We start from the raw sequence: 22,512 nt of genomic DNA, 5'->3' as shown, positions 1-22,512 counted from the left end.
GAATTGTTTTCTACCTCTATGTACAAAATTTTCTTTTGTCCTTTTATAAAATGAATTTTCTTGTATTTTTATCTTTGTAATTGAATTTTTTTATAGAGAGACTAAATGAAAATTACATTACGTATAATCTCTACAATAAAAAAATATATTATGCATAGGGATCAAAATAAAAAAATATAGATATAACATAATGGTATTGTAAGAGAAGTTAACGTCAAAAATCATTTTAAAAATATTTTTCATTTAAATATTGGCAAAATTACACTTTTTGTCATTTAACTTTAGGGTGAAATTTACTTTTGTCCTCTAACTTTTTTTTGATTCATTTTTGTCCTCAAAATATTTTTTTTTTTCTCACGTTATCCATATCCGTTAACTCTGTTACATAACCTGACAGAAATGTCTTACGTGGCGCTGGAGTATCTTAACGTCATGTGTTTAATCATATGTGAACTTTTTTATTTAAAAAATGCAACTCTCTCTCCTCCTTCATCTTCTCGCGGCTCTACAACCTCTTTCTTCCCAAATCTCTAACCCACCAACCTTACCTCCCTCTCTTACAGCTCATTTTTCCCTTCTCACAACTTTCTCACTCCTTTCTTACCGTTCTGATACATTTTCTACCCAACCCACCAACCTTATTTCTCCCTTCCACAACTCCTATTTTCTCTTGTAGATATTTCTCTCCTTTCTCGCAGCTTCGTCATCCCTTCTCTCTAACCCACCAACCTTGTTTCCCCCTCTCGGAGCCTCCATTTTTTCTTCCCGCAAGTGAAGCATTATCAGTAACACAAATAAACAATAAAATAACAAAAGATTCATATTTCACAAAAAATTAAAGAATTATACATAAAAAGTAATGAAATTTGGAGTTTGATGTAAATATGAAATAACCCAATAAGCAATAGAGTAAAAAGTTGCAACTTTAAACTCAAAGAGAAAGCATAATAGATGTATTTTTTAAATCAAATTTATAAATAATAATTAGGCATAGGTTGGTACTTTACTAATTTATTCTGTAAATTAAGTGATTCAATAGATGTTTGGAATAAAATTTTAGAGATAATTTTTTATTTAGTTGGGAGAAAGGAGGGAGACAAGACTGTAAGTGTAAGATAAGTATGTTTTCTTGTCATAAATAATGTTGGCAGTAAGGAAGGAGAGGGGAAGGGGGCTGCAAGAAGGAAGAGATAAGGTTGGTGGGTTGTGGAAAGGGGTGGAGGAAACTACGAAGGAGGAAGGGGAGGGGAGAAGGACTGTGGGAAGGAGGAGACAATGTTGATGGGTTGGAAAAAAAGGTGGGAGAGCTACAAAAGAGGAAAGGGAGGGGACTGCGGGAAGGAGGAGGCAAGGCTTTGACAAAGATAGAGCTTCTGGGTTGAGGAGAAAGGAGTGATGGAGAGAAGAAAGGAGAAGGGAAATGGACTGCAGGGAGGGAGAGTGGAAGTTACAGGGAAGAGAAAGAGAGATTGTGGAAGGAGAAGGAGACTACCGGAAAGAGAAAGGGGCTGTTGGAGGAGGAAAGAAAGGAGAAGTTACAACTTATCTCCACTTCACTATTTTTAATTATTTTTTAAATTAAAATATCTAGATTGAATTAAATAAACATGTTAATGCTATCTTAGCGCCACATAGGATGTTTCTGTCAGACTATGTAACAGAGCTACTGGAGAGGACTAACATGGAAAAAAAAAATAATACTTCAAAGACAAAAATGAATAAAAAAAAAAGTTAGATGACGAAAGTAAATTTTATCCTAAAGTTAAGAGACAAAAAGTGTAATTTTGTCTTAAATATTTATTTATAAATTTTTTTTACAGGAACTAAATTTAAAAAAATTATATAAAAACTAAAATAATATTTAAATCTTAATTTAATTTTTAAAAGAAGAAAATATTAAAATAAACCACTAAATGTGGTATGTCATTCCTTAAAATTCTGCTATTAGAGATTGGAAAAAATAACTCACTAAAATGGTAATGTAACGTGTTAAGTATAATGTAATAATATACTAATGTATCTCCAATTATACCTATTAAGAATGTTATAATATAAGATAATTAAAAAAATATTTCATTTTAATTTTTTGTAAAGGCATTAGTGTCTTGCATTTAAAATATCACTTTACAAATTTTACAAGAGTTAAATAATAAAATTTAATAAAAAATTAAAATAAATAATAAACTACATATTTAAAAATTAATTTTAATATTTTTAAAGACTAAATTAAAAAAATTCTATCTTTTAGACATCAATTTGAAATTTTTTAGTTACATTATCTTCTTTAGTTACATGTTTTTCTTTTTTAAATTAAGCTATGCTAGCTAGTTTAAAGACTATCTAATTCTTTAGTACACAAATAATATCTACTAATGAAGTGGGTATAGCATTTTTATTTTAGTCCTTAAAAAATTTTTACTATACAAATTAGATTTCTGAGATAAAATTATTTAGTAGGTGAAAATTTAGTAGGATAAATTATTTTTTACTTGATCGTTAAGAATTTTTTTTATATACAAATTATATGTTTAGTCATGTACAATTTAAATCTTAAAAATATGACACCCTATATTTTTAAAAGTGAATAAAGTATTTTAATTACTTAGTCATTTCATTTTTCTATTTTTTAAATAAAAATACCTTAAAAATTATTGCTATTGTAGAGAGAAGAGAGATTAGAGAGTATTTTTTAACATTATTAACGTTACACACTTTCAAAAATTAAAGTTTAAACTGCATATGACTCCAAACATACAAATAACGCAGAGTGAACTTTTTCCTTTTTGCAAATTTACAACTTTCTAGGAAAGTTTTCACTTTTTCACCCTGTTTGGATTGTGTGAATTACTAGAACAGGAGTGGATTTTGTCACAGCTGATTTAGATGAGAAATAAAAGCTTCAGTTGTTTGGGTGGTTTAAAATCATCTGTTTTATATTTTGGTAGCGATTTTTCTTTATTTTAAAATCATTTTTGTAAAGAACGAAGTTTTCTTAGTGAAAGAGAAAATATGTGGGTCTCAACATAGCTTTTTTTTTTATTGCAATAAAAAATTGGAAACAAAACGATACCTTTATTACTACTGCAACTATATCACTTAATAATTTTCTTGACATTAGTGTACATCAATAAACTTGGTCAATTTATGTCAATGTTACTAATTTCAAGGACGAAATTAATCAACAATCATCATGTTAATTAGTTACTAGTATTTTTAACTGGAGTAATAGTATCAATTTTGAGGACTTCAATTAATATAATCACACATCTCGACAGACAGATATTGTTGATATACCCTGTTTAATCGTTTATCATGTTTTATCTCCTCTTTCTATGAAATTTTTTTCTCCTCTTAAAGACATTTTTCATACAAATTAAAATAATTTTTTAAAAAAAGATTAAATAATGTAAAATTACACCGAATAATGAAGGATAAAAATGAAGGCAAGATCTTTACAAGTGCCCAAGTCACTGTTATGGCACTCATAACTAATTGTTTCATTTGTATTGAAATTGAAGCCTCTTATGAATTGCATATTCTTTATTCAGTTTATTAAAACACTCAAATTCCCTAAATTTGATAATAGGAAGCATAACTCAGTTGTCCTTTGCTGGTTCTTTATTCAGACATACATGCATTTCCAAATGGGCTGAAGAATCATCATGGCATCCCCATTTTTGGAAGCTAAATGGTAAGCATATGAATTTAAATTTGTGTTTGAGACACAAGCAGTGAAATCATAAAAGAATGACTTCATATATTGTAAAAGTTAATTTCATACAATTTGTTTAAAAGAAAAACATAAGAAAACCAAAAAAAGTAACAATATGAACACCATCAAAAGTATATAAGAATGAAAACAATCCATTTCACAAATAATCAAACAATCCATTGTTACCTTGGTTTTCCCTGCATTACTTGTGAAGGATTACCACTGGTATATAAAGATTTAAGTTGCCTGCTTATGAGTTTGCTATTAGGGATAGCTTGTTGAAGTTGTGCATCACTAGACCACCATTGTTCCAAGCCATGAGCTTCATGAAACTTCTGCTTTTCCTTTGTGACAACAAACAGCTTCGCCGTAACTTGCCCATTTGTTGGACCAATATTCTCCTTGTCAGCATCATCTTTCACTCCTGAGCATTCAGGATCAGTATAAGAGCAACATATATAGTCACTGTTGTTCACATACAAATGAGGAACCCATTTTCCCACCCCAAAACCAGCATTCTTGAAGCTAGATAACCGCGGTATCCAACTCTTCAATCCTACATTCTTGTCTCCATCATTGCTGATTTGAGCTTCTTCACTACTTGAAGGAAGCATGGATTTAAGTCTCTTCCAAGCTAACTCAGCCTTTTCTCCAATATTTCTCAGACTCATGGCTAATGAAACAGAAGGTGGATTGAACAAATGTGTTTCCACATAAATGCCATCTTTGGCTAAGGCCTTTCCCACTTGAAGAGCAAAACCAGCTCCTAATGAATGGCCAGCAATACAAACATTACAGCTTCCATATGTATCAGAAACCGATTTTAGTACCTCCAAAGCCACTTTAAACCTCACAGAGCCCTTCAAGCTTTCCCAGGCAAGAAAACGAAGGTCGTCTTCAATGTCTCTTCGCATTGTAAGGCTCTTGAGTAATGTTCCCCTTAGTGCTAAAACAGCTCTTGGAGCACCACTTGGTCTAATTAATACAAAGTCAGCCATTGCTGCTGATCTATCCCATTCAAATATTGCACCAAAAATGGATCCATCTCTTTCATCGATCAATGTTTGTGTGAGTTTATACTTGAATGGAATCCACCATTTTGGAGCTAAAGCATTTTCTGGTGTTCGGTTCTCCTGTCTATCAAGTTCAAGCAGATAAACCGCCTGTATAAAGCATGCAATGACAGTTCTTTTGTAATTTGCATCCTTCCTGAATACAACAGAATAGATATCAGTACATACTTTACGTTGAAAGAATGCATTAAGAGCCAGTAAAGCTTTGATGCTTTTCCATTAGATCCAAAATGGTATATCAAGAATATGGCACTCTTGCAGGAGTTAATGAAAACATGATACTCTCAGATTGCATGCATAGACCATGGAGTGAAATGAAGGTGAAAGCATGAAGGAAATTAGAAAATGTTCATGATTTTCAAATGTTTTAATGTTTAGGTTCAACTTGATATGCAGATTAGATCAATTATACAATTTGCTTTCTCTCAGGCAAAGCAATGGAATAAGACATTTTAGCTTGCATTTTGTATGATAATTCACTTGAGTGGCTTATAAACAAATAGAGATCTGAAAACAATGTTTCACACAAAGTCCACATCAAATGGGTTTTCAACTCCTCACTGATAGTTTCTTAAAAGTTGCAATTGACTAGATCTCGGAATGGATTTATAAATAAACATCTACGACGACAGAAATTATTATGCGACATGAATCTGTTTCAAAACTTTAAAATGGCTGTAACAGACATGACAATGGTATAAAAGTATTACATGTAATGTGAACCAACCCATGGCCAAGAAAAATCAGATATTTGCCATCTAGTTAATTTCAAAAAGGATAAAAAAAAAAATGATGTCCGAAGGAGTTCAACTTATTTTTTTTTCATTGCAAATTACAGAGGTTCTGAATTTTGATTATTCAGAACTTCCTCAGCCACCATTAATCAATAGTCAGAAAAGCTATAAGCCATTACGAGTACCTCAAACACAACTCTGAATTGAAAGTAACACAATTCAAGAAGGGGAGGGGAGGAGAAGAAAAAAAAAATTTAGACATGTGGGAAAATTACATCAATTATAATAGAAGACCCATGTTATGAATTAAAATTAAAGTTTAAAAAACTAAAATAAGAGAGCAAATATCTGCTATAGTAGTCCAATCAGTAAAAAAAAGGATTTTAATTAAGAAATCCATATTGCAAAAATTGAAATCTCTCTCTCTCTCTCTCTATTTGGTATCATAGCTTGGATTATCTTTACCGTGCAACACAAGTATAACAAACAGTATCATACCCAATTCATAATTCTAACTCCACCGGTCAAATCTTTGTCAATGACAAATCCTAATAGAAAACAAGCGTACCGATGTTACTGTTAATAATAGTTGAGGAAATGATATAATTAGGGTTCCCAAAATTCTATTCCAAATACTCAATAATTAAAGAAACCAAGAAATTGGGTATCAAAATGGAACAAAGAATAAAAAAATCACAACTCCTAGAATTTTCAAAATTAAACCTCTGAAAGTAAAAAAGTTGGTCCCTGATTGATAGCACACGGCAAAGACACATAAGGCAAATAAATGACTAACATATAAGGAAACTAAAACAAGATACTCTTCAAACCATTGTAATTTTGGAAAGCCAGTGGGAAACACATTTTACTGTTCACAATTTATTTCTAATGTACCCACCAAAATAATTTTTTTTGAAAGGAAAAGGATCAATCCAACTTTTTGGAGAATATTATTTAAGATCTCCATTATCCAAGAAACCCATCTCTAATTTATTATGATACTCAAAACCCACTTGATAAATCTCGCTAAGTTTTCCATTTGATGATAATTCTTTCATTCAGAAACAGTTAAATTCAAATACCCTGTAAAGCCATTGATAAAAAAAAATTGCCACTTTTTCCATTTTAAGATACTTCCATCCACGAAAACCCATTTGTTGAAGTTTGCAACTTCATACTCAAATCTCAAAACCCATTACACCAACAACTTCAAAACACAAGAAACCAAGCATGCTACCAACACTTCCAAAACCCAAGTTACAAACTTTTCACTCCAAGGTTCAAGCATTACCAAATGAGGCCAAGAAACAACCACCCCACAAGCCAAAAGCTAAATTTAACTCAAATTCAATTGAATCAAAGCAAAGGATGAAATGGGTACCCACCAGCTAGAACTAATAAGGTCTCTCCAGTTAAGGTTGGTCAAATTGCGAGGACCAGAGACATGAAAGGCATAAGGGTGTGATAATGGTTCTTCTTGAATCACTTCCTTTGTTCCCTCTTCTTCTTCTTTGATCACTTCGCTTCCGGTTTGCATGCTCATGCTGATGTTGATGATGCACAGAGAGAGAGAGAGAGAGAGAGAGAGAGAGAGTGCAACTGTGAAGTGAAGAAGTGTCTTTTCCTTTGTGAGAACTAGTTGTTTAGGATCTTCTTTGGATTGTTAGGATGTTTTCTTAAAACTAAAATAATAACAAAATTCGGAACAATTCAGATTTTGGATCCCACTATGTAACGGTCATATTTCCATAAAAGCGTCCGTTTTGTTTTTAATTTAATTTTACAGTTTTTTTTATCAGGCATTCAGTAACACATAAATATTAATAAATATTTTTTATAACAATATTTTAACTAAACTGTACATATTTAAAATAATTTTTAAAAATAATTAATGTATTAGGTTATTAAAAAATAATAAGAGAGGTTAGCATGAATCTTTAAAGTTGAGTTTAATATTGAATTTACATAATTAATAATAGTAAAATTTTACTAAATATTTTTATAACTTTAATATAATAAATGTGATATTTTTTAATATTTGTTATTTTTATATGTTTAAAATTAATTCTAAAAATTGAAATCAACAAAACTTAAAATTAATTAATATATTATTTCAAATTCACTTTTAATTAAAGTCAAACTGTATTATTGTATTGATTGTTAATAAATTAGAAAGATGAGGATAAATATTTGAAAAAATAATAAATATTCCTAAATTTTATAAATAGTCTTATATATTAAGGATCAATAAAAAAAAATTAAATTTTACTATAAAAAGACAAAAAAGGTAATATTTTTTTTTTTTGTAAAATTTAACATTATCAATGTATTTATATTGTGATATTTTTTATTTTTAATAAAATTTATCATATTTAAATTTTTATTACATACCAGTAGATATATATTAAAAAATCAAAATTTGGTGTTATATATATATATAATTTTTTTGCAAACGCAGTAATGAACGGAAAATGGAAATGGAATTTTGGATCACGCTCCCCCTCCTCTTGGATCCGGCTCCTTTTTGTATGGCCAGACTGGTTTAGACCAATTACATTATATTATGTGATAAAATTTATAATTTACATAAAAAAAAAATTGATACATGACATGATGTGAGTATAAGTCCAATTCATTTAAATAATTCTACATCATATTAATTTAAAAAGTAATTAACAAGTTAAAATAAAATAAAAAATTGACAAAAGCAGTTTTCATTTTTCTCTTTAAATTCACTGTATCCAAATTCAACGTCCTGGTGCTCAACATTGTTTTTGAGTTTTCAGTTGCAAGGATATGACCTCTTCTTTTCAGATTTAAGAGATGCAGTGCCATTCAAGAATGGCACAATGCAAATTTGTCACAATACTTGGGAGGAAGATGATATCTTAGCTCGAAAGTAGTGTTGGGATAGACAATTATCCAATTCAGATTTAGAGGTATGTGTTTGTGAGTAGAACAAAAAAGGATAAAACTTGAAACATTACTTCATTGATATGTAACGACATTAACATTATCCTTTCACAAATTAATTGAATCCCTTACCTTTGAATGATTCCTCTACAAGTGACAACTCATATTATAACTTGTTCATTTATCTTAATGGCTGGAATGTGAGCAACCTTAGACCAGTGCTTCCCTTTCAGAGGTTGATACCTTGCTTCTAGTAATGGGCACTTCTCCATATTCAGTACTGCAAGAGAGGATGGCAGCTGCTTTTCTGGCAAGGAAACAAGGTTTGGACAGTGATCAATGTGGAGCTGGTGGAGAGAAGTGAGATGTTGAAGCCCATTTCCTTCTAAGAACCTTAAAGAACCAAAATGGTATAGGCCTAAAAACACAAGAGAAGTGGGCAGTAACCTCTCCTTGAGCAGTATGTTCACAAGATCTAGATTTCCAAAACCTTGAGCATAAAGATGTGATAGAGAAGTGAGACGTTGGAACTCGAATCCTATCTCATGTTTAGACATACATGATAGCAGTCCAAGATCAATGCAAAGTGACTTTAAAGTGCAAGGCAAAAACAATGATGCTAGCTCTGGAAGCCCAGAAAGGCCCAAGTGTTCAAGGGAAGGAAGAGCAATCTGTTGTGGCAGTGCCTTAAGTTTCACACAGTCAGTGATATTTAAGTCAACTAATTTGGGAGCAACTCCTCCACCTTGAGTAGCGATTTCTTCCAACATGGGACAAAAACATATATAAAGTTCTTGAAGGGAAGGGAAACAGTCTAATGGAAAGAAGGTCATGGAATGACAACTATTCCAGATTCCTAGTTTTTCAAGTGAAGTGTATTTGTGCCATGTCTCATGAGATAGAAACTCTAACTTCCCACATTCCCAAATTTCAAGGGATCGCAATGACGTAGGCAAACCATCATTTGGGAAGGAAATCAAAGATGAGATGTTTTTAAGAGTCAACTCTTGAAGACAATTAGCACCAAGTATTATTCCAGGCAAAGTTTGCAAGTTGTCACACTTTTCAATAGTTAGTTCACAAAAAGAAAAGTTCTCAAGCAAAGACAAAAAGCTCTCCTTCCCTTCTCTAATGTGTATTACTTCTACCGATGAATTCCAGTGTAGATTACATGACTGTGCCTCTAGTTGGTTGCACTCTAAGATATGTACCTCTGTCAATGAAGGTAAATGGCCGGGCAAGTTTCCTTTTAATTTAGGACACTTGCATAAATAAAAACTCTTAAGGCAAGGGAAAGGAAAGTTGATACCTCCACCTTCAAATGGTAGCCATTCTTCCCAATTTGACATATCTTCAAATTCAAGATGCTCCAGTGATGGAAATGGTTGAAATAAAGGGGAGCCTTCATTGTTGCGGCAGTAGAACTCTTGACCAACTTTCTTCACCATTTTCATCCTACGAATGACAAGCTCCTTGAGGCAAGGTAGTTGGCCAAATGATGGGAGTGACAAGCAATAATTGCAATCACTAACAACAAGCTCTACGATGTTTGAAAATGAAGATTCTCCTATCCAATTTGGAAAGCTAGAACCACCAAAATATCTTATGTTGAGTTTCTTTAAATTTGTTGATGGTTTCAGGTTCTCAAGTACAGCTCTTTCAATTTGTGAATCTTGTGGTTCTTGTGGGTTGCTACTCCATTCCAGTATAAGCTCCTCAATCTGCTCTTTGCTCTTCAAGTTGGCTAGAAATGCATCCATGGGATCAACAACATTTTGCAGCTTTAAAATACAAAGTCTGCCCTGCAAGTACGGAAAGTTCCTTAACTCTAGAATCCTTAATCCATCTTCGTGTCTACCCACAACAAAAGTAGTCAAACTACGGAGATTTTGTAGTCTGGAGATTTGTGCTGGCATCACCTCCAAATTAGTGTCACTAACATCAAGGTGGCGCAAATTGACCAGATTTCCTATTTGTCGTGGCAATTGAACAAGAAATTTACAATGTGACAATAACAAGGTCTGCAAATTGTAGAGAGTAAAAGTTTCTGCAGGCAGCCTTCTGATGGAAGTGTAGCAAAGGTTGAGATACCGCAAGTGCACCAAATTGCCAATTGAACCAGGAAGCTTAGTGATATTTTTGTATTTAGACAATGATAATATTCTCAAGCATCTTAGTTTTGGCAACAAATCATGTAACACCTTTGTGGTTAAGTAACAATCCAATTGATGCAGAGATCGTGGCAGAAAAGTCCGCAAAGATTTTATGTCATAGAAGCTTTCAAATTTTTTGAAGACATCATACTTGTCTCTTTGAAATGATAAGTATCGGACCATTTTTTGGATTTCATTGCCTTCAAAGCAGCAGGAACTTTTTCCAGATACAAGTCTAGCTAAATCATATACCAGCTCATGCATGTGAAAATTTTCCTTGATAACTTCATCTTTTTGAATTAAGGATCTGGACAATAATTCATTAAAGCAATCATCACCTGCTAATTCCATTGCTTTCTCTCCAGGGGATTGTTGTAGAAAGCCTTCAGCCATCCATAGCAAAATTAATTCCTTCCTATCCAACAAATGCTGTTTTGGAAAAATTGAGCAATAAGCAAAACATCTTTTCAAATGTGCTGGAAGATGAAGATAACTTATGAGCAACGCTGGTAAAACATCATCATACGCCCATAATTTACTCTCCAAAATTCTATTCCATTCCTTTGCATCAACATTTGATCGCAAAAGGCCTCCCAATGTTTTAGCAGCTAATGGTAGGCCACCACATTTTCTTGCAATTTTCCTTCCAATTTCCTCTAGGATTGGATATTTTCCATAACCTTCATTTCCAAATGCATGTTTGGCAAGTATGCACCAACAATCTTCATCTTTTAGAAGTTTCAACTCACAAATGGGAAAGTTAGGTGTATGAGTGAACTCCGCAACTCTTGGCTGTCGGGTTGTCACAATGATCTTACTTCCCTTTTTCCCACTGCTAAAAGGACTTACTAGATGATGCCAGTCATTATACTTTTCATTCCAAAGGTCATCAAGAACAAGCAAAATTTTTTTATCTTCTATGCTATTCTTTAATTCAACACGAAGAACATCTATATTAGTACTATTGCAGACTTTTGAGGCAAACGATTCAACAAGGTTCTTTGTTATCCTGAAAACATCAAAGTCCTCAGATACACACGCCCAAGCTTTTAAATCAAATTGTTTCTGCACTTCACTGTCATTATAGAGGAGTTGAGCAAGGGTTGTTTTGCCAAGGCCTCCCATACCTAATATTGTAATCACACCTATATTATTAGGCATTGCATCATCATAGTCATCACCATCATTAGATAAAAGCATGTTCAATAGCCTCTCTTTATCATCCTCTCTAGCAACCACCATAGATTCAACTAATGAGTCTGTAATTGTTCCAAAAGAGACTCTCCTAGAAACACTTTGCAAACCAAGAATATCTTTTTGATTCACAAAATATTCCAGCCTTTGAGATATTGCTTCAAGTTTGGAATTCATGCTCCTATAGAATTTATTAAAGGGTGAAGAAAGTAATGATCTCACCTGGGTAGTCAACTTTTTAGATTCTCCCCTCACCTTGCATCTCAAAGAGTCAGTGTTGATTTCATCCAATAAATCCTCAGCATCCAAGACAGCATCTTTCAATTCATCAAGCCATGCTTTCACTGCAAGATCATTGATCTGCTTCTCCTCAGCATCATTGAGCACAGCATTAAGTGCCAACAACTTTGTCTTCAACTCATCCAAAAGAGAAACATCCAGCTTCCTGTTGGCAAACAAATCTCTAAACTCACCAGAAGCTATTTTGTCTATTAAGATCTCTACAGAAGCAGAGATAAGTGCCTCTCCCACCATAGTTAAGACCATTGTATCAGAACTCAAGTTCTATCTAAAAACTGAATGTGATACAGAACTGTGGTGGTGAGAAATTGAGATATTATGATGCTTAAGTCTGGTCATCGTTTTAATATCTGGTAAGAGTTTCCTCATTTAAATAACTAAAAATTTACACTTAATGTGATATCTATATATTTATTTTTAGGTAACTGTTTAAACTGCTGATTAAGAAATTAAAAGTAATTTTTTTTTGTCAAAAATATCATTAATAAATTTCTTGTGTTTTTCAATAAAATCTAACAATTTTTAATAAATCTTTTTTAAATTTTTTTAATACTCTAAAAACGATCCTTATTTATATTATATATATATATAATAGAGAGAGAGACCAAAATCCAATAAAAAAAACAAAAAGGACAGCTAAAATTGTCTCCAAAAATGATGGATAAAACTTTTTCCTCTTTGAAAAGTGGACCTCTTTGTCTTGTTCACAGATATTGACTGACGGAAAGTATGGTCATTGTTGCATTAGTTGTCAAGTCCTTGAGCATTATCTCTTATTAAAGCATTTTATGAATTATAAACACAATATATAATGGGACTTTCCTTCCTAACATAGATTGTAAGCAGTGATTGCTCTTTCCTTGACACAGGTCATTTTACCACCCACTTGCAATTCAACTTTTTGAAAGCATGCATCTTCTCCGAAATTTCACCTGGGTTACCAAGTCTAATAAAACTTTTTTTTTTAAATTTCTTTCTACTACTTTCTCATTTTCAATAAATATAATATAATCGGCTTTTTTATTCAAATAGTAATTTTTTTTAAAACTAACTCTAAAAATAAGGTATTGGACAAATTATTTCTTTATCTGGTATTATTTTTCGCTATGTCAATATTACCTGTGCATAGACAATAAAAAAAATTTATTATTATTTTAATTGTGTAATTATCATCTTAAATTTCATGTATTTTGATATACAGGTTATAAATTATTGAAATATATATATATAAATAAATAAATAAATGCAGACTTAATATCTATTTTAGTAAAATTATTTCTAGTTTATTATGAGTTTTAAATTTAATTTTATTTATTTAATATTACATTGTCGACAAGTTTTACAAATAATTTTATTTACAAAAAGATTTCAATTTACTTATAATTAAAATTAAAATTTTAAGATGTTTTAATATATATATATATATATATATATATATGGGACAGAATCTTCTTACAATGGTGTAAGTATCAAAAATTTTACATTTGATCTGAACCTTTTATTTAACTTAAATCTAATGTATATATATATGAGATAGAGTCTTCTTACACTAGTACAAATTTAAAAAGTTTTATATTCAATTTGAATCTTTTTATTTAACTCACATCTAAAGGATTATAATTTATTACTCTAGTAATCATTAGATGTAAGTTAAATAAAAAGTTTAAATTGAATATAAAATTTTTTATACTTACATTAAAAGATACTTCATATATATATATATATATATATAAAATATTAAAATATTGATAAGTACTATATATTAACTAAATATATTTATGTTTATGTATGCATAATGAATATTTTATAATAATCTTGATCAAATCTTAGTTAAATAATAATTTTACAAAAGAAAAGTGTCTAAAAATAAATAAATGTTCTGATAAATTTTATAAAATATGAAAATTATTACTAATAATTAAATAGGAGTAGATACGCCTATGAAATTAATGCAAGCATATTGTATGTGTCTGTATCCAACTCGAATGTGTCTATTTTTCTCTTGTATGCATGCTTCAGAGTATGTCATTGGCAACCCCAATAAATTTAAAGAAATTGAAGCAAAAGGGTATTATTGTCTGCATATGCATTAAGCACCATGGGATTTCTCGACAAGTTCTGCAACATAGATTTGGGAGAACCTTTAACCTTGAGAAGATCAAGAACAACATTTTTGCCATCTTGGTATTTAAAATGCATCCTGTTGAAGAGTTTGATACCAAATGTTGGGGACACTCCCCATGAGATGATGAGGTAAGTCATTATAAAGGTGTCACATTTATGGTTTATATGAGAAGCTATGTTGCATGAATATTGAGTGAGTATTGGGTAAGACGTACATACGATAAAATTTTAAAGTATTTAAAATTTTAATTTTAACTTACTTAAACATTTATTTAATAATTGTTTAAAATGATAAGTTATATCTTAATTTAATTTTGAAACTTATTGAGATAAATTAAAAACTACTTATTTTGATAAGTTTTACTAAATTTATTAAAATAAAATGAAAACAACTTAGGAAGGTTATAAATTATTTTTTATATGTTGTCCTTAAGTTCTTTCAAACAGACTTTAAGTAAAATATACATATATTTATGTATATCATATTGAATATTTTTATGATAATTTTGGACAAATTGTAGTTAAATAATAACTCTCTAAAAATAAAAATCCCTAAAAATAAGATGTCTATGAAATATTAAAAATATCAAACTAATAGTTAAACAACACAATTATCATAAATATTAAAATCAGATAAAAAAAATATTTCCCTATATGTCTAAATAAGTTAAAATAAACTAATTGGGTTGTTTTTGGGTAATAACATTTTGGGGTCACCTCAAAACACTGCTCATAAGTCAAAATCAGCAAGCAAATGCAGTATGCGGCAAATACGAATGCAAGTGTGTCACGTGATGATTTTTGAAGTATCTGTGATGAGAAGTGAATGAGTTGAAGAGAAAAAGTGAAGCATAGTGTTTGAGTTGCAGCAGAGAAGCCAACTGGATTAGATTATCCTTGTGGTTGCAGTGTGTGAATAATGATGCAGTTCCAGTTAGTCTTCTAATGAGAAAAGTAAGCACCATTTTTGTAATGATGCAGTTGCAGCCCCACTTGTGTTTAAAGGACTTTTTTTTAACTGCATTAAATTTCAAGAACCTGCATGAAGCAGAGTTCATAAGCAGCAGTGTTTCAGCCTAAAAAGCTAGTCAATGTCACATATTTTGGACTCCAACCTCAAGATTTAGTTGGTATTTCTGGTTCAAAGCAATTAGTAAGTGACAATTCAAGGGAAAAATTGATGTCAAATTACACTAGAAATGTTTTCATATTCACTACTTATCCATTTCTGTATAGTGCAATCCTTATACACAAGTAGCTAAATTTTCCAGTGCAATTTGTTCCTTAAAATTCAGAAATAACCACAACCTACTTGGCTACCCATGATCCCTTTTATTACTTTTCATTCCCTACTACATCCTTATGGACCTAAACTAGGTAAAAATCAGTATGCATATATTGGATATTTAATTTTCTGGTCTCCATGAAGGGATATTTATAAGTTCATGAATTTGCATATATGAACCAAACAAAACATATAAGTCACTAAATATGTAACGTACAAACTTTGAATGGCTGTGCCTTTTCTGACAAAAAAACACTAGAAATTATTTCTTATCTTATAAATGAAATTCAAATTCTCCAGTACGCTATATGCTTTAAACACTTGTATCCTATGTAGAAATCAGGGTCAATTATAGTAAGGTATTGGTTCATCTTCCTCAACAAGTGTCCCCCTTCAATACCTTCTCCCTTTCAGCTTCTTGACAAGTTGGAGTCACTATTTCATTGCCTAAAATCACTCCTTGGTTTTGTATGTAGACCCATTTTTCTTGAAAAAGGTAGAAAAACACAATCAAAGATATCTGAATAGTGAAAAGTATATTCCAAATTCTTATGCGTTTTGATGTTTTTTCTTGGTAGGCACGTAAACCAATATATACATTCAGGACACCCAAGAATGACACAGCAGTTCCAAGTATCCAATGCGCAAAGAACCACACACTTCTTCTTTTTGATCCCCTGTGAAGAACAAGAAAATATGCTAATCATCATGTTCTATTAACAAAAAAAATAATACTATCTTTAAAGAAATGAATTGAAAAGAAAGGCATCATAAAGTGTTAGGAAAATGTACTTGACTACTTTCTATCTAAAAGGTATGAACATAGAACATGAAAAATCCAAAATATATAAATATATATGGGGGAGGAGGGGTTAATGATATCCATATTAATTTAATAAAATGATTCAATGGTCTAATGGGGTCAACATGGATAATTTTTTTTTTTAACCAATGAAATCATGTGAATACACATTTTATCAATAAAAGGGAATTCAATAGTTTTACCTTTGTGGTCGAAAAATGCCAACAAGGACTTGTAGCCAGATAATACCATATAGTGCCACCCCTAATCTTTGATGACTATTGTTGAAGAGGTTGTTGAAATTTTTTATGGACATGATTGCTCCTGCTGTGGCAAGAAGTACAGCAATCATCTGTTGAACAGAAATTCAAAAGTATTAATCACAATAAAAGGAAAAGTTAATCACTGAAAAAAATATTTTGAGTTGATTATTTTTGTTAATAATTGAATTATATGATACTTTTTGCTTCAAATTAACTTGAGCTAAGACTTGATTACTACCAGGCCAACAGTATAATTTTGTTGTTCTCTTCACATGCTGTACATAAAAAATTAGTTGGAGAAAGCTTGGAACCTCTAATAAACTAGAATATTATATAATAAGTTGCTTTTCTTGTCTTCAAAGTATTCATTATAGTCTTTGTCAACAAACAGGGAGGCAATCACCATTTCATGATCTTATTAGTATCTAATAAGCTTTAGGGTAAATAAAATAACTAGAAATCTGGAATCTTACTACTTTTATTTTCCTTTCACCATTATTAGATGTTAATCAGTGGGACAGCTGAACCTATTAAACTAATTTAAACTCAGTGACAGATCCAAAGGGGGCCAGGGCATCCCCTTTCCAAAACTTTAACAAAGGTATACATAAATTTGTCATTTTAAACTCCTTAAATAATAACCAAAATTATCTTGTTATATTCCCAGTATAAAACACTTAGTTTATTATATACCCACTATCATTTTACTCACAAAATTATAGAATGAATTTAATCATTCACTAATTGACAAAATGGTGCAATATAAGATTTGGATTATATATGAATTTATAGTTTTAAAAGTACAGATAAGTTTTGAACTCATTTTAAATCCTTCAAGTCATGTAGACATACAGAACTTAATGTACAGTTAAAGATCTATAATAAAAGAAACACACTTTCAGTTAACTGCTCAATATTTCAATATCACAATCTCAACTTCTATTTTTTTCAAATCTTCGTACTTCTATTGATTTAGTGTTAATTGCCATGACCATTTTAAAACTTTTTCAAATAAATTTTGAAATATGTGGATGAATTACTAAGATAAATTATTTAACAAAAAATATTCTCCTAATTTTTTACTATAATTGTCAATTCTACTAGAATTTCGCATTCATTTGAGAAAGGAGTAAAAAATAGATAGAACTATTTCAAAACTTTATTTATAATTCTGGCCCTGATAAATCTTATTTTCTAGACCCTTCCCTCCTTAAAACAATAAATGATTGTTCTTTTCCCTATAGATCATTGGTTGTAAACTAAAAAAAAAAACTGATAATATACACAATTCTTACATCTGATTAAGATTTTTGATGTAAATATGGACTTCAGATATACTTGCCTGCAAAATTGCATGAACATAGAATACAATTCTAAGCCTTTTAGGATTCTCCTCTCTGTTTGACAGTCTAATTGCAAGTATACCAACTGGCATCAAGAACCCCATTGAAGCCCACAGGAGAAAGCCATGTAATGTAATCTCAAACTGAAGTCTTGGATTCATCTTCACATATAAAACAATCACAAAACAGGTTAGCTTTACTGACAATACTCATATGTATGAAAGAAAGGACTTGACAGTGACATTTGACTAAGGTATGTATAGATTAATGTCAAATCTTCTCAAGCGTGAATCCATTCCAAGGTTGCAAGTTATAACTTTCACATTGAAGTGTGGTCTCTCGTTATTTTAATGATTCCAAACACAACGAAAAAATTAGAAATTAAAGCAAGAGGCATAATGAACAGTAAAGCCTCCAACTTGATTGAGTAAAAATTCAAGAGAGTATGAAACAGAAATGGGATACCTCAACGTGATTATCATCTTTGTTTCGTGAATGAGTGCTTGTAAGTTCCTTGTGCTCTTGGGAAGAACTCACAAGTGAAAACAAGATGAAAACAAGAGTTGCTTGAAAGAGTAAAGCAATGAGCTTTTGCTGAACTCTCATTCTTCCTTCTTTTGTTGAAAATATGAAAAGGGCTCAAACTCAATCTTCAATGCTAGTGAAGACTAAAAGCAGAAAAACCATAACATTCTAAGAACTGAATATCCTTCCTCATAGACTAAAGGTGCTTATCTTTTTTTTTCTTTTTTCTTTCTTTTTTTGAGTGAGTGAGGATTCTGAGGAATGAGCACTCTTATCTAAATAGTACAACTAAACAGTTGTCACCAATCCAAGGAAAAATGAGACCAATATGAGGTCAGAGAAAACTCATCAGAAAACTTAGGAATTAGGATAGAGGAAAAGTTTAACCTTCCTAAGCATATATTTCATTTCAGCTTAAAGTGCCATTTTCTTTAAGATTGTTGCATGGAAAATTGATTGTTAGTACTTAGTCCAGAAGATCCTATAAATAAATGCAAGTGGAGATTTAGCATAAAATGTGATTTCAAACTTGTGGGGTTCACTTTGACAGGCTTTTGAGTTTATGGAGGAGAATGTGGACTTGCAAAGCAAAAGCATGTGTCAGATTTCAACGTGAGAGGTTAAAATTTACATAACTACATACAGAAATATGAAGTGGGTCGTGGTAGATTTGCAGGGTTAACATTATCTTATGCTTCCCACTATTGAATACACATTATAACATGCTTGAAAAGACTTGTCCAACAACCAAATACTGAGCCAATATACAGAATTTGATTATTAAAAGCGGGTCAATAAAATCAGATTCTGAAAGGATTTTCAACTTTTTGTGAATTAAAACACCTCTGCTTTTATTCACACATAACGTTCTAAGTCAAATCAAATCATATTATTATTACTTTCACGCTGCTTTGTAGTAAATGTCTTTCTGCATAATCTTAAAAGAAAGTAATAACCCGGGTTTTTAGTGTTATTACTTCATTTTGTTAAGTAGTGTTCTTAAGTATTAAATACAAAATTTATTAAAACTAATGTTAAGGGTGTACTAATAATTATAAAAAAAAAAGATTGCCACACTTTATTAAACTTTAAAAAAAATCAATATTTTTAAGATATTAGTTAGTATTTATCTATTATTTATGACAATGTATATTCATAATTCATATTATATTAAAATTTTGAGCCAAACCTTCTAAACAACGTGAGCTAATTATATACATTATCTGGTTTTCTTTTTTTTGGTAACTTTCTAATTATATTATAATCAGAACTGAAAAACTATAACATCATCAGTATTCTTTTTTACGATATTAAACCTATGCGTGGATCTTCATGGCACTGGCAGGTGACATCAAAGATGTCATAGGATATGGAAATTATGTAGCAGACACCCATAACTCACCTTTGTATCATTGTGATTTGTGAGTTTAAAAAAGGATATAGGCTAGCAACTTAGTCTTAAGTATACTTTTTAAATTATTTTATTAGTTAAAATTTTCTTAAAATTATAAAAGTTATTAAATTAAAAGTGATATCACATGATTTTTAATAAATTTTAGTTAATAATAAAAAATATATTTAAAAACCATGTTAAACAATATATTATTAATATTTTTTTCAAATATATTTCCCAACTTGCATAAATAATAAATTATTTTATTGCCCACGCCAGTCTGTGATTCAGTGGGCTAGTGTGTGTTGTTCACTAATCATGTAGAGATTCTATGTGCTAAAAGACAAATCATTTGTCTACCACGTGAGTTTATTTTTTTAATATTATGTGCACTATCTCTAACTATCTTATACATATTTCTTTAAACATAAATTGTTGTTGTTATTACTCTAATTTAGTAGTACAATTACAGAAAACTGTAGCGATTTTCATAGAAAAAGAAAAGGATAATCATTCTCTCGTAGCGAATACAGAAGGTACTAACATACTTTTGTTCTTAATTTTGATATATTAAACTCATTTTTCATCTAGTTCTATACAAATTTAAATTTACTTTTTATCTGTACAATTAATTTTAATGCCTTCCCAGCATCCCATCTATTAAAACTTTGTGAAAATGACATGAAAGTACTGTGAAGAATATAGATCAAATATATATGGATAAAATATTAATATTCTAGCCACTGTAAACTTGTTTGAACGTTATAACTCAAATAAACAAAGGTAATAACAAGAGTGATTATTAAATTGAATATAATATATATAAAGATTAAATTTACTACACCACAGCTATTTTACACTCCAAGTTTGATATAGTTGCATCCATTAGAATTTAAAATCAAGACTATATGTGAAACTAGAACAATCCTATTTATTCATATGTTCAATAATTTTTAACTGTGATTTTTAAATGAACAAAATTATTTCTTTCTCAAGCATAAAAGAAAAAAAAATTAGAGCATGTTTGTTTCATTTCTTTCTCTTTCGGCTTTTGTTTTTCTTGTTCTTTTTGGGTGAATATAATTTATAGAGATTATTTCATGATAAATGATGACAAATGCTTTTAAGATATTAGTTAAAGAATTAAAAATATTATTAACATATTTTTTACTGTAATTTAAAATACTTATAATATTTTTTATTAATTATTAATGATTTTGTCAATTTTAATCTTTAGACTTATGTTTAAGCATGCAAAAATAATAAGTTTTAATTAAAAAGAATTTTTATTATATTTTGCATCTTTGATATCATAAATATTTTTTAATAAATATGTATTTTTTTTATACATTTAAGCTCAGTTTTGAAGATAAAAATTAATTTTTAATTATTATTATTAATATATATCTCTGATTATCACAATTCAGAACATTTGACATGCACTGTCTTCTTCTTTACTTTCCTGTGTGCGCTGAGAATAGAATAAGAAAAGGAAGAGTAGGGACAAGGCATAACGATATAAGGTATATAGGTAGAGTGGACCAATAGAGAATGACCAATGCATGATTTGATGCTACTTTCTTTAAGAGTGAATCCAAGAGTGCCTTGAGAAAGCAATGTGATCCTTTATGAAATCCCTCACCATATTATAAATTGAAAGATATACATGAGGATATTCATTTGCTAATTGTACTTATAGAGTGATTGAGAAGTTTACAGATCTGTTTTGCATGTGATTCACCATTAATTGCTTATTATTATAGTTCATTACTATTTTGAACACAACCCTTTTCAATTATTGGATATCCTCACTGTAGCAAATGTTTATTTGCCTTATTAGCTAGGTTATGGTAATGTTTTAATATTTAATAATAAATGGAATGAAATGGATGAGAATAAAGTAACTAAAGTTTCATAAAATGGAACAAACTTTATTATTTAAATATTTTAATGAAGAATTGAGAAAAAAAAATAGTTTTATCTTGTATTTTTAGTTTATTATTGATATGAGAACCTTGTTAGTAGATGATTAGTAAGTACTTTTGTAAGGGCTTTTTTGGCCTTAAGGGCATGTCTTGATCTGCTAAGTTTTCGAGCTCAACTCACTTAAAAATATTTTGTGACAAAAAACAATTAAAGAAAAATTAAATAGAATTAAAAATATCTCCAATCGATCTTATTGTAAATGATTTAGATAGTAAAAATTTAGAAAATATTAATGCTAGCTTTTGTTGTTAATTTTAAACATTTTTAAATCAATTTTCCCAATAAAAGTAATAATATTTTTGGATACTTAAAATCACTCTTACATGCATGCTTATATTAAAATTGTAAAATGTAAAACTATCTCACTTCATATCTTTTCTATTGATCTAAAAATCCTCACATCTCGGTTGAAGTTATCCAATTAAGTTTTGGTTTTCATTGGAAAGGGAGATAACAAGTTTTTCTTAATTAGAAAATGAATTAAACAAGCTAATAAAGAACTAATTCTGATTAAGATAATGATTGTTGTACAATGTGATTTGAAGTGAGTTGAGGAATGAGTAGTGTTCATGTATTATTGTTGCCCTTCAAATTATGGACATTTCTGATTGCAAAGTTAAGCTAATTAATTTGTAGTGTTCTTTAATAGTTTGCCTTTATATATATATATATATATATATAAGCAAAGAATTATTTCACAACCACGGTTGGA

General features: G+C 30.2%; 3 protein-coding genes across 4 annotated transcripts; all 3 read right to left on the bottom strand.

Moving 5' to 3' along the window:
• Positions 1-3,894: 3,894 nt before the first annotated feature.
• LOC113854198 (GDSL esterase/lipase At4g10955) lies at positions 3,895-7,062 on the bottom strand. The gene is made up of 2 exons (XM_027485085.1): positions 6,905-7,062; positions 3,895-4,921 (listed from the first exon to the last, which is right to left on the bottom strand). The coding sequence occupies exons 1-2, from the start codon at positions 7,060-7,062 to the stop codon at positions 3,895-3,897; spliced, it is 1,185 nt and encodes a 394-aa protein (XP_027340886.1).
• Positions 7,063-7,833: 771 nt separating this feature from the next.
• Positions 7,834-12,447, bottom strand: LOC113854632 (putative disease resistance protein At3g14460). Of its 2 annotated transcripts, XM_027485759.1 has the most exons (2): positions 12,002-12,423; positions 7,834-11,712 (listed from the first exon to the last, which is right to left on the bottom strand). In XM_027485759.1, the coding sequence occupies exon 2, from the start codon at positions 11,708-11,710 to the stop codon at positions 8,594-8,596; it is 3,117 nt and encodes a 1,038-aa protein (XP_027341560.1). In that variant the 5' UTR covers positions 11,711-11,712; positions 12,002-12,423; the 3' UTR covers positions 7,834-8,593. The 2 variants fall into 2 exon arrangements, with proteins under 2 accessions (XP_027341560.1, XP_027341559.1); XM_027485758.1 differs by having other exon boundaries at positions 7,834-12,447.
• Positions 12,448-15,640: 3,193 nt separating this feature from the next.
• LOC113856480 (cytochrome b561 domain-containing protein At2g30890-like) lies at positions 15,641-18,668 on the bottom strand. The gene is made up of 4 exons (XM_027488308.1): positions 18,362-18,668; positions 17,896-18,057; positions 16,494-16,642; positions 15,641-16,165 (listed from the first exon to the last, which is right to left on the bottom strand). Exons 1-4 carry the CDS (start codon positions 18,500-18,502, stop codon positions 15,865-15,867), a joined length of 753 nt encoding a protein of 250 aa, XP_027344109.1. The 5' UTR covers positions 18,503-18,668; the 3' UTR covers positions 15,641-15,864.
• Positions 18,669-22,512: the final 3,844 nt, after the last annotated feature.

Source organism: Abrus precatorius, unplaced genomic scaffold (assembly GCF_003935025.1).
Source record: "Abrus precatorius isolate BTA unplaced genomic scaffold, Abrus_2018 Scaffold11, whole genome shotgun sequence".
NCBI lineage: Eukaryota > Viridiplantae > Streptophyta > Magnoliopsida > Fabales > Fabaceae > Abrus > Abrus precatorius.
Note: the sequence above shows the minus strand (reverse complement) of the source record. Positions and strands in the feature narration are given on the sequence as shown.

Excerpts from the sequence above, each read along its gene's own strand:
- LOC113854198 (XM_027485085.1), bottom strand. The coding sequence starts at position 7,062 with ATGAGCATGCAAACCGGAAGCGAAGTGATCAAAGAAGAAGAAGAGGGA. Across the intron at positions 4,922-6,904 it reads GACCTTATTAGTTCTAGCTG|GAAGGATGCAAATTACAAAA; the intron begins GTGGGTACCCAT and ends TGTTGTATTCAG.
- LOC113856480 (XM_027488308.1), bottom strand. The coding sequence starts at position 18,502 with ATGAGAGTTCAGCAAAAGCTCATTGCTTTACTCTTTCAAGCAACTCTT. Across the intron at positions 18,058-18,361 it reads AAGATGATAATCACGTTGAG|ATGAATCCAAGACTTCAGTT; the intron begins GTATCCCATTTC and ends TTATATGTGAAG. Across the intron at positions 16,643-17,895 it reads ATGTTCATGCAATTTTGCAG|ATGATTGCTGTACTTCTTGC; the intron begins GCAAGTATATCT and ends TCTGTTCAACAG.
- LOC113854632 (XM_027485758.1), bottom strand. The coding sequence starts at position 12,325 with ATGGTCTTAACTATGGTGGGAGAGGCACTTATCTCTGCTTCTGTAGAG.